Raw genomic sequence first — 14,846 nt, 5'->3', positions numbered from 1 at the left:
GTGTAAAATACTTCGGTGAAATAATCCTCATGCAAGTTGCAGGCAGGGTCAGTCACACCAAATCCAAGACCCAATTACTTTTGCCTTTCTGCATTTTAATTGGAGGAACAAAGACACAAATTGCTCCACTGTCTTACGCTGCCAGTTGTACCTTTTGGCAACATGTTTGTGTGCAAGTTGCTTTCTGAGTGTCAGCTTTGATTCATTTGCCTTGAAGAGTGACAATTCCTAAACTGAATGATTTTCTTAGCACTTCAGTTTGAGTTGTCCTTTCTGACTTGTCACAGAGATGTGTAAAGATTTGTTAGCTCTTGAGAACTATGTAGAATGTAGCTTTGGATTAATTTTAAGTCATTTTACAGATCATCTCTAATGCTTTTTTCAATTGAGCATGCAAAGTTATATGAATGTTTGCTGGAAGAAAATTTCTTCAAATTTGGAGTCTGAGGCTTGATACCACAGTCCATTTCAGTGAACTCCTGATATCTAGGATTTTAAACTTTAGTTACACCTAGATTGAACTTGTAAATATGTCTCAGGTATATCATGCATGGTAATACTGCCTTAGCTAGTAGCTCGTTAAAGCTTCTGGACTACTAATAGGAATGCCAAGTATAGCTGAAAGGGCGACTCCGGCCCTGACTCCCTTTTATTGGCATACGTTTTTTCTGGATCCTGCAATAAGTTCAGGAGAAACTAGCATAAGACTAAACTGTTTTTTTTCTGGTGTAGATTTTTGATGGCTGTGTTCACTGAATTAGCTTACCTGGTCAAAAGAGCACGAATGCCAAGCAGCACGTGGGAGTGCAGTGCTTAGGTAGGATGTGATTTGACACTGCTGTGCAGCCAGCCTGAGATCGGCTTTTAAACATCCTCTGTCAGTGGTCTGGAAACAAACTAAGTTTGAAGGAGCTAGTCAGGGACTGTCTTGCAGAGAAGTTTTCATTGAATTCTGAATATCACACATTCCACAAGATGTAGAGGTTACAAAGAAGGCTTTGTAAGTAACAGTCTTGTCTACAGCTGTCATATAGGAAAATCAGTAGTTGTTCCTATGATAACTTTTTGTTTTATATAAAACAAAGCTACCTCTTAAGCTAAATTATTTATAAACATTTGTTCTTTCTACTTCCCACTTTGGAAATATAAAATTGGTTTTGTAGCAGGGAAATCTGTGGGGTTTTTTACCCCCCTCACAGAGTGTGTTTTGTATTTAATGGAAACATTTGGAAGTCCTTCACTTTTGTTTGGCTTACAGGTTTAGTGATGTCATGTTTTTGGAAGGGAAAGTAGATAAGATGAACTCTGTCTTAGTAGCAGTGTTAACTGTACAGACTCAACAGGCCTACTAGCTAAGCCATCACAACTTGTACAGTAACATTCTGTTTTAGGTTTGCAAGCCCTCTTGGTGAGGGACTGGGATTTTGTCTTTTCCAAATACCAGTTAAGGTTTATCTTTAAGATATGCCATTAGTGTTTCTGCATTTGCTTCAGTGGTATCATTTATATGCTGTGCAATACTATATTTTGTGTATTGGAGTAATGGCATAGAGAGAGAACTTTTTAGGAAGCAGTCAGAGTAGTATAATAACTTTCAGAGGAAATGTATTAATCCTATTTTTTCCTTACTTCTGAATATACATCTGAGATAAATTGGGTATGGCTAAATACCACTAATAGCATTTTGCAATTTAACTGAAAATAACAGTAGTTAAATTTTACCAACTTGCTCATGGAACTCTTTTAAAATGTGATGGGGAGTAATTTAATTGATTCAGAAAAATCTGAAGAGACAATGTTACATAGACGAAGTTTAGTAATTTGGAATTGGTTTGGTGTGGTTCTTGAGATTGATTTTGTTTCCTGGTGATATACATTGTTGCAGTTCTAACCAATAGTATTAACGTGCTTTTGGGGAATTTTATGCAAATGGTAAACTCATTGTGATCTCAAATCTGAACAACAGAACTCTGAGATTGTTCTCAGTCTTCTCGCATGGCATTGCCTTTGAGACTTGCATGGAAATACTAACTACCTTCTCTCTCTTCTCCCTGATGTGCATCAAGGCTGCCAGACAGATCAAAGATAGGTACAGTACAAAGTCTACCCTTTTTTGTCTCTTTGAATTAGTTTTATCCTTGAAAATGCGTTTATTTTTAACGGAACATAGTCAGCTTAAATAAAATTCATTGTCTCTGCTTTCCTAAGCAGTCCTTATGATGTCTGAACTTAGGAAATAAAACTGAAACTTTTATTCTTCTCCTTCAGTGTTGTCCCTTGCTGGCTGTGGATCTTTTACAACTTAATAAAGAGATGTTTTCAATGCAGGGAAGCATAGCCCTGCAGCAGCAAAACTTCTGGTTCTTTTAATAAAAGAAATTGAATTATGTTTCAAGCTGACTCTGTCCCTTTATATTGTGATAATTTTTTTTTTTTGCACTTACAGACTTTCGCTAGCTAACTTTGGTTTTGAATGTAGCTGTTAAAATACTTCTGTTGATATCACTGGACTGATGTCAATGAATTCACTATTTCTGCTGGGTTTTCTTTGAACTGTGTCTTCAGACTACTGTTTTGAAAACAACCTCACTGTTTCAAAATAAATGTGAAGGCCATTTTCTGTCACTTAAGTTAACTATGCTCTGTGAATCTGGTTCAGAAAATGTCCTGTACTATGCATGACATTTTGAAAGACAGCTCACAGGGTGCTGCCAGCATGTGCTATTCTTATTGACCAGTTCAATTGAGCAAATTGGTTTGCTTTCAGTTTACAGACTCTAAAGGAAGAGTCTCGTGTAAAATCCCTGAAGTTTTATGAAAAATTAGTAACTGCTAGAGAAATTAATCATCACATTTCCAAGGGTAAAGAACTGGAGTCGTTAACAAATCAGATGGATAGTGGTAGTGATAGGAGTCTTAATACTATTTATCTGTAGAAAGTGCCCTTTTATTCCTTCTGGTTTCTTGAAATGCTGTGTAATCTAGTGCTTTTGAACCAGTTGTGGCTGGTTGTCTGTATGAGATTGGTGCCTAAACAGAAATTAAAAATCTGTCTGAGGCTTACTACTTCGTGTTCTGTTACTGCTAATCAGCATTTTTCTTCCTTAAGGAGAAATTTACTCTAACAGTCTGACTAAGCCGTGGCCCATACTGAATTTCAAAAGGTCAACTCTGTCTTATCAGTTGCCTTGTCTGTTTTACTGTGTTTGTTTCAGTGTCATAATTGGCTCATGCTTCCCAATACTATAATTCTTTTCATGCTTATCTTTAATACACAGCTTCATATTTCCTTCTCTTTCTTCACTGCCTAAGACGTTTTTCATCCTTTAATGCAACTGTAGTTAGCACACCATCTCTATTATATGCTAGTGAAGTACTTAGTAGCTTACAGAAAGTCGTATGCATTCGGTGTTCTAAAGATGTAACAGATCTGTGAGTGTAAATTGGATATAAATTCTTGTAGTTGACTTTCTATTACGATGAGTATACTACTTTCTAGTGAAGAGTCTTTTTAAAACAGAAGACAGACCTGTGTGCTGTCTCCAATCAGTCAGTTACTCAAATTCTACCACATGGCCTGGTGACTTCAGTGTTAAAGAACTAGAAAAGAGACTTGCTATCCTTTTGTTGAGGTCCAGTCCAAGTTGTACAGGAGTGTCCGAAGAGTATCTGGAGTAAGGGCTGAGCTAAGAAATGGAAATCGGAGCAGTGCTTCCGTGTCTCTTGTAAGGCTGATGAAATTCTTGTATGCTCCGAAGTTGTGGGTGTCTGCCAACTAAACATTTCTTCATCCCCAGTTAAGATCAGAGGTAGATATGAAATCGGAATATCCAGGTTGTTCACTGATATTTGTAAATGCCTTCTGAGCAATACTTAACAGTAGAAAATGCATTCCACTTTGGAGGTAGTAAGTGAATCTTGTCCATCAGAAAAGTTTTTCGACTTCTTAAACTACAGGTTTAAGTTTCAAATTGCTAAGTGTATAAAACACAATGTGATTCTGCAGCACTTTAGATCTTTGAACTTCCTGATTTTGTGTAGGGTGATCTGAGTTCTTAGTTTCAACTCAGATTCTGGCACATTAAAACAGATGATTAGCTTTTCTCTAGTCACTTTTAATATATCTTTGCCTAGTAATGCAATCACTGGGAGATCACACCATATTGTCTTTGAGATAAAACAACAACAAAAGTGTTTTGGAATCTGTGCTAAGCATTGAGCAGTTATGAAAGACCAGGATATTTTGTAATAAATCGGAGAACAGTATTTTGACTAACAGTTTGAAATTAAAAATACAGATTTTCTGATCGTTGTTTTTGAAAGTAACTGCAGGTCTTAATGCAAAACACATTTTGCTGATTCTGCTTTCTTGACTTTAGAGTCACAATGGCTTCAGCATTTCGCATCTCTCTGAAACCAAGCATCAGTGATAGTATGACTCATTTGATGGTGGACTTCTCCCTGGAACGGCATGCACTCCAGGCTCTAAGGTTTTTGCCAGGTAAAACAGTATGCAGTGACTTTAATTTGTTACTACTTCCACAAATAACTACATAAAAAGAAAACCACGAAACACCCTTGTGCACCCTGATAAGCAAATATTTTACTGGATGTTAAGCTGAATATCTTGAGCGTAAAAGAGTTTTCTAGTTTTATTGTGTTAATTGCTGCATAATGCAGCATTTCAGAAAATCAGTCTCAGAGGTGAGAATGAATATTCCAGATGTTTTGTATTTTTTTTCTTGAGTTGTCGGTTCCTCTGTACTTCCTGAAACTTCCTGAAGTTTCCGAAGACTGTAACTGGTAGCTTGATGCTTAGTGACACCCTAAAGTCCTAGTAATAAGCAGTAGATTGCGTGTGGAACTGTAAGCTAATACATCACTTGATGTGAACGGTGATACAGCCCAAAATGTGGGATAGTGTTCATCTTACTGGAGTAGTGAAACTTCTGATGTTTTCTGTTGTGGTTTAACCCAGCAAGTAGCTCAGCACCACACAGCTGTTTGCTTACTCCCCCACGGTGGGATGGGGGATAGACTCAAAAAAAGGTAAAAAGTGCAGTAGCTTGTGGGTTGAGATAAGGACAGTTTAATAAGGAAGGGGGCATAACAACCCCCCCTCTCTGCATATAAAAACCAACACTACACAAGTGATGCTGTGGTGGTTTTACTATGCTAGACAGGTCCACCACAACCGCTCTCTCACTCCCCCTCCTCAGAAGAGGAGGGGAAGAAGTAAAGGAAAGAACAACTCATGGGTTGAGATAAGGATAATTTAATTAAGGGAAAAATAATTATTAAGGAAAGATTATTATTAATTAAACAATTTAACTAAAGGGAAAAAAGGGAAAGGGGAAAAGGGAAAAACAAAACAAGTAAAGGCTGTGTGGAAGTACAGAGGAAAGAAATTACTTTCTGCCTCCCACAAATGAGTGATGCTTGACCACGTCCTTGAAGCAGGGCCTCAACACATGTAGCCAGTGTTCGGGAGGACATAACGTTTTCACAACGAGAGCCCACCCCTCCCCTCTTCTTCCTTTTTCCACCTTTTATTGCTGAGCGTGACGTCGTATGGTATGGAATATCCCTTTGGTTGGTTTAGGTCAGCTGCCCTGGTGATGTTCTTTTCTCACTTTTTGCCCACCCCCTAGGAGGGTGAGAGAGAGTCCTGATGCTGTGCCAGCACTGCTCAGCAGCAGACACAATGCTGGTGTGATACCACTGCTGTTCTAGCTACAAGTACAGAGCACAGCACTGTATGGGCTGCTGCAGGGAAAGTTAACATCCCAGCCCGACCCAGTACAGATGCAGAAAGCAATTGCTCACCACAGCGATGGATGTGTGCACAGCCAGTCCCTGAGCAAGTGCCAACCCAACCCATCCCCCCGGCCAACTCTGCCATTTTTGTTTTTTGTTTAGCATGGTGCCACATGGTACAGAATGTTCCTCTGGTCACAGTTTGGGTTGGCTGTCCTGGTTGTGTCCCCTCCCAGCTCCTTGTGCACCCCCGGCTTATGCACAGGCAGGGCAGGAGAAGCCAGAAGTCCTTGGTTCTGTTTAAGTGCTGCTCAGTAACAACTAAAACATTGGTGTGTTATCAACATTTTTCTCATCTTCAAAACACAGCACCATACCAGATAATATGAAGAAAATTAAACTCAGTCCCAGCTGAAACCAGGACATTATCACAATTAATGCATCTTTGTTACTGTTTGATACAAGTAAACTTAGATGCCGTATTCCATGTATGTTTCAGGTATTTTACTCATTTTTCTTTCCTATTTAAACCACTTTGCCCTTGACTGATACCAAGAATATGTTGAAAAGAGTACTGCTGGCAGGGATGTAAGTTGCTTCATCTGTAAGTCACTAATCCATATCTTTTAAGGACTTAGCAGCATCAATTTTCATTTTGCCCATTTTTTCTTGTATACTGTAGATACAGTACATACAGCCATAATAAATTATCAGTAATATTTCTAGTTAGCTAGCAGTGTCTAGGCACAAATTGCCATTGTATTTTTAGTTTCCAGATGTCAGTCATTGCTTTGTATTTGATAGATAAGGGAACAAGCTAGATAAGCTGCACCTTTTGGACAGGATGGGAGCATTAAGATCCGACACCAATCATGAACAAAGTATTGTATCTGGATGAAGAACTTCTTTAATATGAACCTTCTTATATATGTGTTTTCCTTATCAAATTTTCAAATTTTAACTTGTTTGGGCCTTTCATTTGTAAACTGAAAATTTTAACTGTCTGGATATCAATCTTGCTTTCTTCTGCTGTAGTGCCAAACTGTCCAATTACTCTGACACTGAATCCTGATAGCTCAAATGTCGTAGACGAAACTGCACTGAGCACTGATAGACTTTCAAACATCAGAAAATACTAATGACCTAGTGTGGGAAGGTGAAAACAATCTTACTATTACGGTAATACAGGCCTTTGAACACTGCCAGAATTATGCTGAAGACTTAATCACACTAAACACATGAAAGACTCTTTATCTGGTATCCTACACCATCCCAAAAATAATTGGACTGGGGGGCTAAACTTGCTAGTATATGTTCTGTAATACCTGTCCTCACTTTAATTATTCTTTTTCATAAGAAAGCATTTGACTGATGTTTGCTCGAATTATTGTTGCATAACTGAAATTTGATGACACATGCACATTTCATTAACATTTGAGACTTGAATACCTCTGGTTTCAGTCTCTTCTGTGCAGCTTAATTGTTCGCAAGCATTTTAAGCTTATACCAGTTTGAATGTAGTTCCTGCTTGGCTTAACCTACCAGAGTGTAAGGGAAAAGGGGTATGTTTTAGCAATTGTATTTTAAAATATTTAAACACGTCATCATGGAAAGGTATGAAGTAACATGCATAAAGCAAACTAGACTTGCTTCTGAGAGTTGCTATAGCTAGAAGGTGTTTTTATGTAGACAGTAAAATTGCCTATCTCTAAATGTGACTCAACTGTAATTAATGTGATGCTAATTGTCATCAGCTCTCATGGAGAAGAATTGTTGCTAACACTTTTCAAGAAACAGTACTTTCAACTGCATAAAGACAATTTGTATGTACTTAAGACTTGGTTACTGAGATGTAACTATACAGAGAAATGCAAAACAAGGGTTTGGACGTTAGGAAAAGTGGTGTTTTTTGACAAAATCTGTAGGTCTTCAAGTCCCAGAGATGCTTCAGTATTGTACTTTTTTTTTTTTCTTAAATGTGCCTGCTTGATATATTGACTTGCAGGCCACTTCTGTATCCATCTGAAGCTTTTTGTGAATGAAGAAACAAAAGCTTTTGCAGACCCTTTTGACAAAAACTGCAAACAAGAAAACATTTCGTTTCCATGTCCTCCAGCAAAAATGTTCCTTGGACTTGGACACTAAGGATTTTGTAAATACCTTCTTTTGAAAAGCATACTCCAGTGACTGAAGTGCTCTTTGATTTCATGAAAATGAAATTTCTGTTGTTTATAAACAAAACTACAGTATTTTCTTTAGTGAATCATTGGAATTCTCTCCCCTTGTTTCAACGTAAAAGTCGAAGAGGAAAAAAAGCTAGATAACTGCTGACTGGCTAGTGGAAACTATTATCCCGTTAATTGTCTGTAGTGGTAGAAGCAAACCGAGTGATACTGTTGCAGGGATGCAGCTGTTCTTGTCTTTCAAAGACTCAAGAGAAACAAAGTTTTGTAGTGTTACCCTAAATGTACATTCATAACTGCAAGCTCATGATTCCTCCTTGCTCTAGCATGTACTTGTTACCACTTCCAGGAGAGAATCAGCCCAACTTACTAACAAAACATAAATGTGGAAATAAAGATGCAAATGTTAACTGTAGAGCTGGTAACGTTTTTCTTCTTCTGTAAGGTGCATATTAAGTGAAAGTGATATGCCTAGACTTTTATTGTGCTTTGATAATGGAATCCATCCACTAAAAAGAATGAGTGTTGGTGAGCTAAGGACAGTTTCTGAACTCTTAATAAATATAAGGAGATCATAGTATATTAAGTCTGTTCTCTTCTTTGAGTTGTTTTGTATATTTGTCTTTCTGCAGTCCCTAAAGCTCCAGAGATAGATATAGCAGCATGTCTGGTTGCTGATAACTGCATAACAGTATCATGGAGAATGCCTGAAGAAGACAGCAGAGTTGATCACTTTGTTCTAGAGTATAGGAAAACCAACTTTGATGGGTTTGCTCGAGTTAAGGATGAACAGCCTTGGGAAGTGATAGACTATATTAAAGACACTGAATATACATTATCAGGTAAAGGTTGTTTATATACTTGAAAAAAATATTTAAAAAAAGAATCACAAGATATTGATAAAACTTATTATGCTTGGAAGTTTTGCAGAATATCCATTTTTCTGTAACTAATGAAGCTTTGTTCCATCTTGGGTGTTTTGTACAATGACTTCTTTGCCTCCTATTTGGAGTTTGATGTTTTGTAAAAATGCACCCATTAACCGAAGTTCATGGTGATACGTTTAAGCTTGCTTTTTTGCAAATTGAAATAAACGGAAGACAGCTGTATGGAGTGTCTTAGTCTGGTAAAGTTGTCAGTATTTAATTCAATTTTCTGAACATCCACTTTTTTAGGTCTGAAATTTGATAAAAAATACATGAATGTGAGAGTACAAGCTTGCAACAAAGCTGTGGCAGGGGAATACTCAGATCCTGTGACTCTGGAAACCAAAGGTAAAATCTGAAAGATTTTTAACCGTGAATGCAGCAAAAACCTCGCACATACTGTCTGTCCTGCCTGCATATATGAACTTGTAATTTAAGTCACTTCTCAGCAGTGCTTGTATAGAAACAGTGTCCTAAGCAAAAAGGAAAACAATTCCTATAAAAGATTAAAAAGCATATTGGCAGAAAGCAGGTCTTTCAGCATTCAGATAATAAAAATATGTTAGCTTTCTAACGGAGCTTAACATTAATTGCTTTGAACTGTGGATTGACACTATTATGTGCCACTACATCATGCCAATGTGTTAAAGAGAGAGGAAGAACATTGTGGCTGAGCATCAGTAGGACTCTTAGGGCATCTGTGCAGTTGATGTAGTTTTCTGTTGGTACATAGCATGTGACAGGTAACACATTTCTGTATATGGAAGGTACTAAAAAGTATATTTTGACTTTGTAGCTGTAGATTCTAATTATGGTCAATGTTCAAAAAGCAAACAGCTCCAAATTGCTAAAGTTACATCACTGTGTAAGAAATCAGTTGATCTGAGGCTGGGGGCATCCTGGCATTGTTTTGTAAATAAACTAGACGAATTTCTTGGAAGTGATGCTTTATAACAGAACACAAGTCTTAACTGTTATGGCGGAGATAATTATCTTGATGCTTTAGCTATACTAAAGTCTGCAGTGTAAAGGGCAAAATGGCTGGTACAACTGTGGCACGTACACTGTACTCCAGCACTTCCCGTAAGTGTTGCTTATTGAGGTTTGAAACTTTCCTAAAGTACAGCCAGTGTATGGTGCTCATATGTATAACATCTGATATATTTACTAGCTACTTAAATTCTTTCCAGTACCAGAAATGTAATTCTGATTTTGATTTTTCTGGGTAGATATTAAGCTGCCAATATAATTTTTAGTGCATCTGTCCACCTTAACAGTGCATCTAGTTCACTTTCTTTTAATAGTCAGCCCACAGAAACTCAGCATCCTCATCAATATGCTTACCTCATTTTTTAAAAACTTGTGTACTTTGAGCTCCAAACTCATAAAATCTCAAGTATACTTTCTTTCAGCATTAGACTATAATATCTGATGCTATTAGGACCCTCACAAAATAGTCTATAAATATGTATCTTTCAGGGACTTAGCACATTGTATTAATTTTGTATTTGTAATATTTGTATTTGTAATATTTGTAATATTGTAAATTTGTATTAATTTTGCTTTCTTGGATGAAGAATTCGGCTGCAGCAAATACTGGGTCACTTCTAGTTTCATGCATCCTCTGCTGCTTTGATACCTGCCATGAACTTCACAGTTCAACTCTGCTTATGTTTCACCCTGTCAGTTTAGTATTCTGCAGGTTTGCAGTCCTCATTAATTGTAAACATATTGTTGGAGAATCAGTGCTGTACAGTGTAGAAAATGAGTGTGGCTTTTTAAATCATTCATGATTATGAGAACCAAGGAAGTAGGCTGTAACTAGAGAAAACAATTACTAACAAGGTGATGTTTCTTTTAAGCCAAATAGTACTCTGCTACAATTTTACTACTACTTCCGTTATTTTCTTTGAATAGCCACCATTGGGAGAGAACATTGTACCACTTCACCATTTCACATTTTGTCTTGACCAGCATTTGTGTTCAATTTGGACAATACTTCATCTCATCTGAACTTGAAAGTTGAAGATACCTATGTTGAATGGGAACCTACTGGAGGCAAAGGTCAAGAAAAAGTAAAAGGGAAAGAAAACAAAGGCAGGTAAGAATTCTGGTTTGTAAAGGTTTACACTGTCTGAGATGCCTCATCTGGTAATTAAAGGGTGAGGGCAGGGAGAAATTAAAGCACTTGATGGTAGGACTGTGGGACACCAAATTTTACTCAGAAGTCTTTGGAAGGAATATTTATTTCCCTGCCCTTGTAACAGACATAGAGGCTATTTATGGAATCAATTATAAAAGTGTCTTAAACATTAGGTTGGATATAAGTCTTTATACCTTAACAAATGTATTTTATCAGTCAAGGTACTAAAATACCTTGTAGATAAGGTAATTGTCAGGACATAACTGATATTCAGCCGTGAAAGACTGTTCAGTAGTTTTGCAGGTCAGTAATGGTGCGTGGGCAGCATTTTTACCATGAAAAATAAGGACAGAATTGGCTGCTATGTCCTTTTGCAAAAGCTCAAGTTAAGAATAAAATTGGTACTGTAGGTGGTTGTTTAATTTATCTCATAACCTTCATTGGTGAGGAAAAGATACCACTAAAACCGGGTAGTAAAAGATAATGATGATAGAACTTAGCTCTTGTAAAAGTGGTGGTATTAAAGATATCTACCAACTATTTTCATCTAGGAAAAGTACATAAGTAACTTCATCAGAACTCTTGGTAGATTATTTGTTGAGCTTTATACACTTACGTGTTTACTACTCGGAATCTGTTGATAATGGTGGTTGGAAGAACCTCACTAGCTTGATTTGCTGTGGATATTATCCAGCTAAGATGTGAATATTTCCAAGGATGAAGAATGGTACTTCCCTGGGCACCTATTCCAGACCAACTTAAAGGGAAGGCAGGAATACCATGATATCTGACTGGAAATTCCTGTGTTTTAACTAGTACTAGACGCCTCAACCTGTCAGAGTGCACCTCTGAAAAGAGCCTGGCTTGGTCATCTTTGTAGCCTCCCGTTACAATGTTAAAGACGGCACTAGATTTCCTGATCTTGTTGTCTTAATGCTGAGCAAACTCAGTTGTCTTTGGGTCTGCCTCTGCTCCAGTCCCATAATTGTTTTGTTTAGTTTTGTTTTTATTTTTGGCCCACCACTGTACTTGTTTCAGTATGTCAGTGTCTGTACAGTCCTGAGCAGCCAAGAACTGGACTCAAGTCTCCAAACAGTCTGACAGCTGCCCTATCAAGAGGAACTATCTCTTGCCATGGCCTCCTGGTTGTTATGCTGATACAGCCCAGGATGTGGTTGGCCACACGTGCCACAGGGGCACACTGCAGACTGCTGTTGTTGCCCACCAAGACTTCCACTTGCTTTTCTGCAGATCTGTTCTTTCCTCAGCAGTCCCACAGCCTGTCCTATTGTGTGGGGCTCTTCCATCTGGAGAACCCCATCCACATCTGTGAACCTGGTGGTCAGCTGGCTATCTCCACGGTTTTTGGCTCGCTTACCAGTCCATGTCTCACCACCGCAGATGTGGAGAGCGTGTGAGTGTCCAAGGTGTGAACAGCGTCCATTGCTCTTCCCACAGAGCTGGTTACTTCTTCCTCAAAGACAGTTAGTTGATTTTCAGCTGGCATTTCTCAAGTATAAAGAGCACTGCTTGAAAATAATATATGTACAAATAGCTTCCATACAGACATATACTGCCAGAAGCATGGTAGAGTGACTTTTAGTGCCATCTTAAAAATGGGGATAATTTACTGTAGTAATACGCAGTTGTTTAATGACTATTTATTTCTGTCTGACAGTGGCCAGTATCCTGTCCTCAAGAGCAATAAAAGGTGATAATATACCTCTTAGGATCTGGTATCTCGTTTTGCTGGAAATCTTTGCTAAATCCCTTTGCTTGATAGTAGTGAGAGAAATAAATCTAATAGCCTTTATCAGTAACAGTATACAGATGCTTTTTAAAATTCTTCAGAATTTTAATGTGGATTCCTAAAGATTATGTATGTATTTTTCCAGTGACGTGAAAAAAAAAGTCTTCTTGAAAGGATGCATCCTGGTATGCGGGAAGCCTGATTTTCAGTGGAAGAGCATTATGCATTCTAGAGTTGGCACAGAGATTCCTGTTATTTAGAGATCTATTGATGCTTAACCTTTGGGCACATGATGGCGTATGAGATTTTTTTTAAAAATGATTAATTTTTCCCTGTGTAAAAATTTTAAATTTTTTTTTTAGTTCTTATTTTTGAATCCAACTACCTGTTGCCTCTGAACTTGTGGGATAGCTGCTGTTAGTCATCAGAGGAAGAGAAATGTGTTTTTACACTTTCCAAGAGGATGGAGTTTAGCCTGATGGCATGTGTAAAAAGCTTTATGGCAAGTCAAACCTTTGGAAGAAGTCAAACCTTGTGTGGAAGAAATGCATCAGTTACTCCACTAGCTAAGAAAACTGTGGGGAGTTAAAAACTGGGCACCAAACTGACTCAGTGCTAAAAAATTTCCCGCCTTTCCATTTTGGAATGGAGAGTTAAGAACTTAAAATTAAGGGGAAAAAAACAAAACAAAAAACAACAACAATGAAAAAAACCTTTTTGTCTTTCATGTCAAATACTAACTGTCATTGTCTGAACTGATAAAGGCTGTTAGATTTCAGTTGAGAAAGCTCATGTAGTGGCCGCTTAAAGAAGATTTGAAAGAAATTATACTGAAGACCTTTTAATGTCTTCCTAACTTTGACAAAATTTTAGCAGAGCACCTGCTTTTTTTCTTAGGGTTTTTCTCTAAGTGGCCAGATTTGCTTTCTGCAGAACTCAGTTATACCTAACCTAATAGAAGAATTTCAGCAACTTTTTTTGGAAGTCTGCTGGAAGTATGAATGGTCTCTGTTGTACTTAAAGCAGGACGGAATCTGCAGTGAGTGATGGTTCCTCCTGAAATTATCCTTTAATTCTTGGCTTTGCTGTGTTTTTGTTTTGTTTTCATGCTACTGCTCGTTTCTCTTTTCTTTGGTAAGTAATCTACGGCTTCTTCTGTGTTAACAAAAATGAAAAGCATTTGATGTAGTCTGCACTGTTGCATGATATACACTTATCCTATTCACATACTTCTTGCAAGTGATTTAGAAGCTTAGCTGGCTTCTGATCAGTACTGGCTAATTTGCATGCTAAATTGTGATGCCAATGTAGACAATCTTTTTTTCATCAGTTTGAGAGCAGTGACTTTCTGAAGGCTTCAGGGGATTAAAACTGGATTAAAACAAATTTAGTAATGAAGATGAGCTAGACATTCTAGCACGCTCATAAGTGACAATTTAATAACTCTTAGCTTTTGATTGTCCCATGACTTTATTTTAATGATGGTATTAGGCAAAATGGGCATTTTCTGACCCTTTATGAAACGGTATTGGAGAACAATTCCAGAAAGCCTGAAGTCAGTGTTGAATGAATCAGAATGGTAGCAAGCAAAATTTCACTATGCTAGTCCTCAATACTTAAATATAATTAGCTTTGCAAAATTGTAACTGAAGTGAAGGTTGGAAGGAAAACATCCTTTTTTGTATGTAAGGTAATGTATGCTTTCAAGATTACTTCTGACATGTATTTCAGAGAGATACTTGCTTTTCATACTCTTTAAATTTTGTTAATGAAATTAAACTGTGAACTACATAGCTGTTTCCAAGAAGCTAAAATTTTTTGCTACTAATCGCCTTTAAAATAATAACCAGACATGATTCCCTGGCTACCAAGGTTTAATATTCACTGTAATTTGCAAATAGCCTTAATTTTATTTAATGATTAAATTGCTAGAATTATTTTTGAGGGCATAACTAAGGTAAAATAAAATGTTTGAAAACCTCATTAGGTTAAAATTATTCTTTTATGCAACTGATTGCTCATTAGCATATTCTCCAGAGCAAAGTGTTTCTTCATTTATTTTGCTATTGCTTCCTGAGAATGGTTTA

General features: G+C 37.4%; 1 protein-coding gene across 4 annotated transcripts in view; it reads left to right on the top strand.

The window, feature by feature from the left end:
- Positions 1-14,846, top strand: part of FSD1L (fibronectin type III and SPRY domain containing 1 like) — a 32,752-nt gene that overhangs the window by 10,824 nt on the left and 7,082 nt on the right. For 2 of the 4 annotated variants that reach the window (XM_035570095.2, XM_035570096.2), the window contains exons 5-10: positions 2,067-2,089; positions 4,380-4,501; positions 8,573-8,782; positions 9,116-9,214; positions 10,841-10,967; positions 12,688-12,720. In XM_035570095.2, the coding sequence (XP_035425988.1) occupies positions 2,067-2,089; positions 4,380-4,501; positions 8,573-8,782; positions 9,116-9,214; positions 10,841-10,967; positions 12,688-12,720 (614 nt within the window). The remainder of the gene's footprint in view (positions 1-2,066; positions 2,090-4,379; positions 4,502-8,572; positions 8,783-9,115; positions 9,215-10,840; positions 10,968-12,687; positions 12,721-14,846) is intronic. The other 2 variants (XM_050716244.1, XM_050716245.1) reach the window with 1 other exon arrangement.

Source organism: Cygnus atratus, chromosome Z, assembly GCF_013377495.2.
Source record: "Cygnus atratus isolate AKBS03 ecotype Queensland, Australia chromosome Z, CAtr_DNAZoo_HiC_assembly, whole genome shotgun sequence".
In the NCBI taxonomy this organism is placed as follows: domain Eukaryota; kingdom Metazoa; phylum Chordata; class Aves; order Anseriformes; family Anatidae; genus Cygnus; species Cygnus atratus.
Note: the sequence above shows the minus strand (reverse complement) of the source record. Positions and strands in the feature narration are given on the sequence as shown.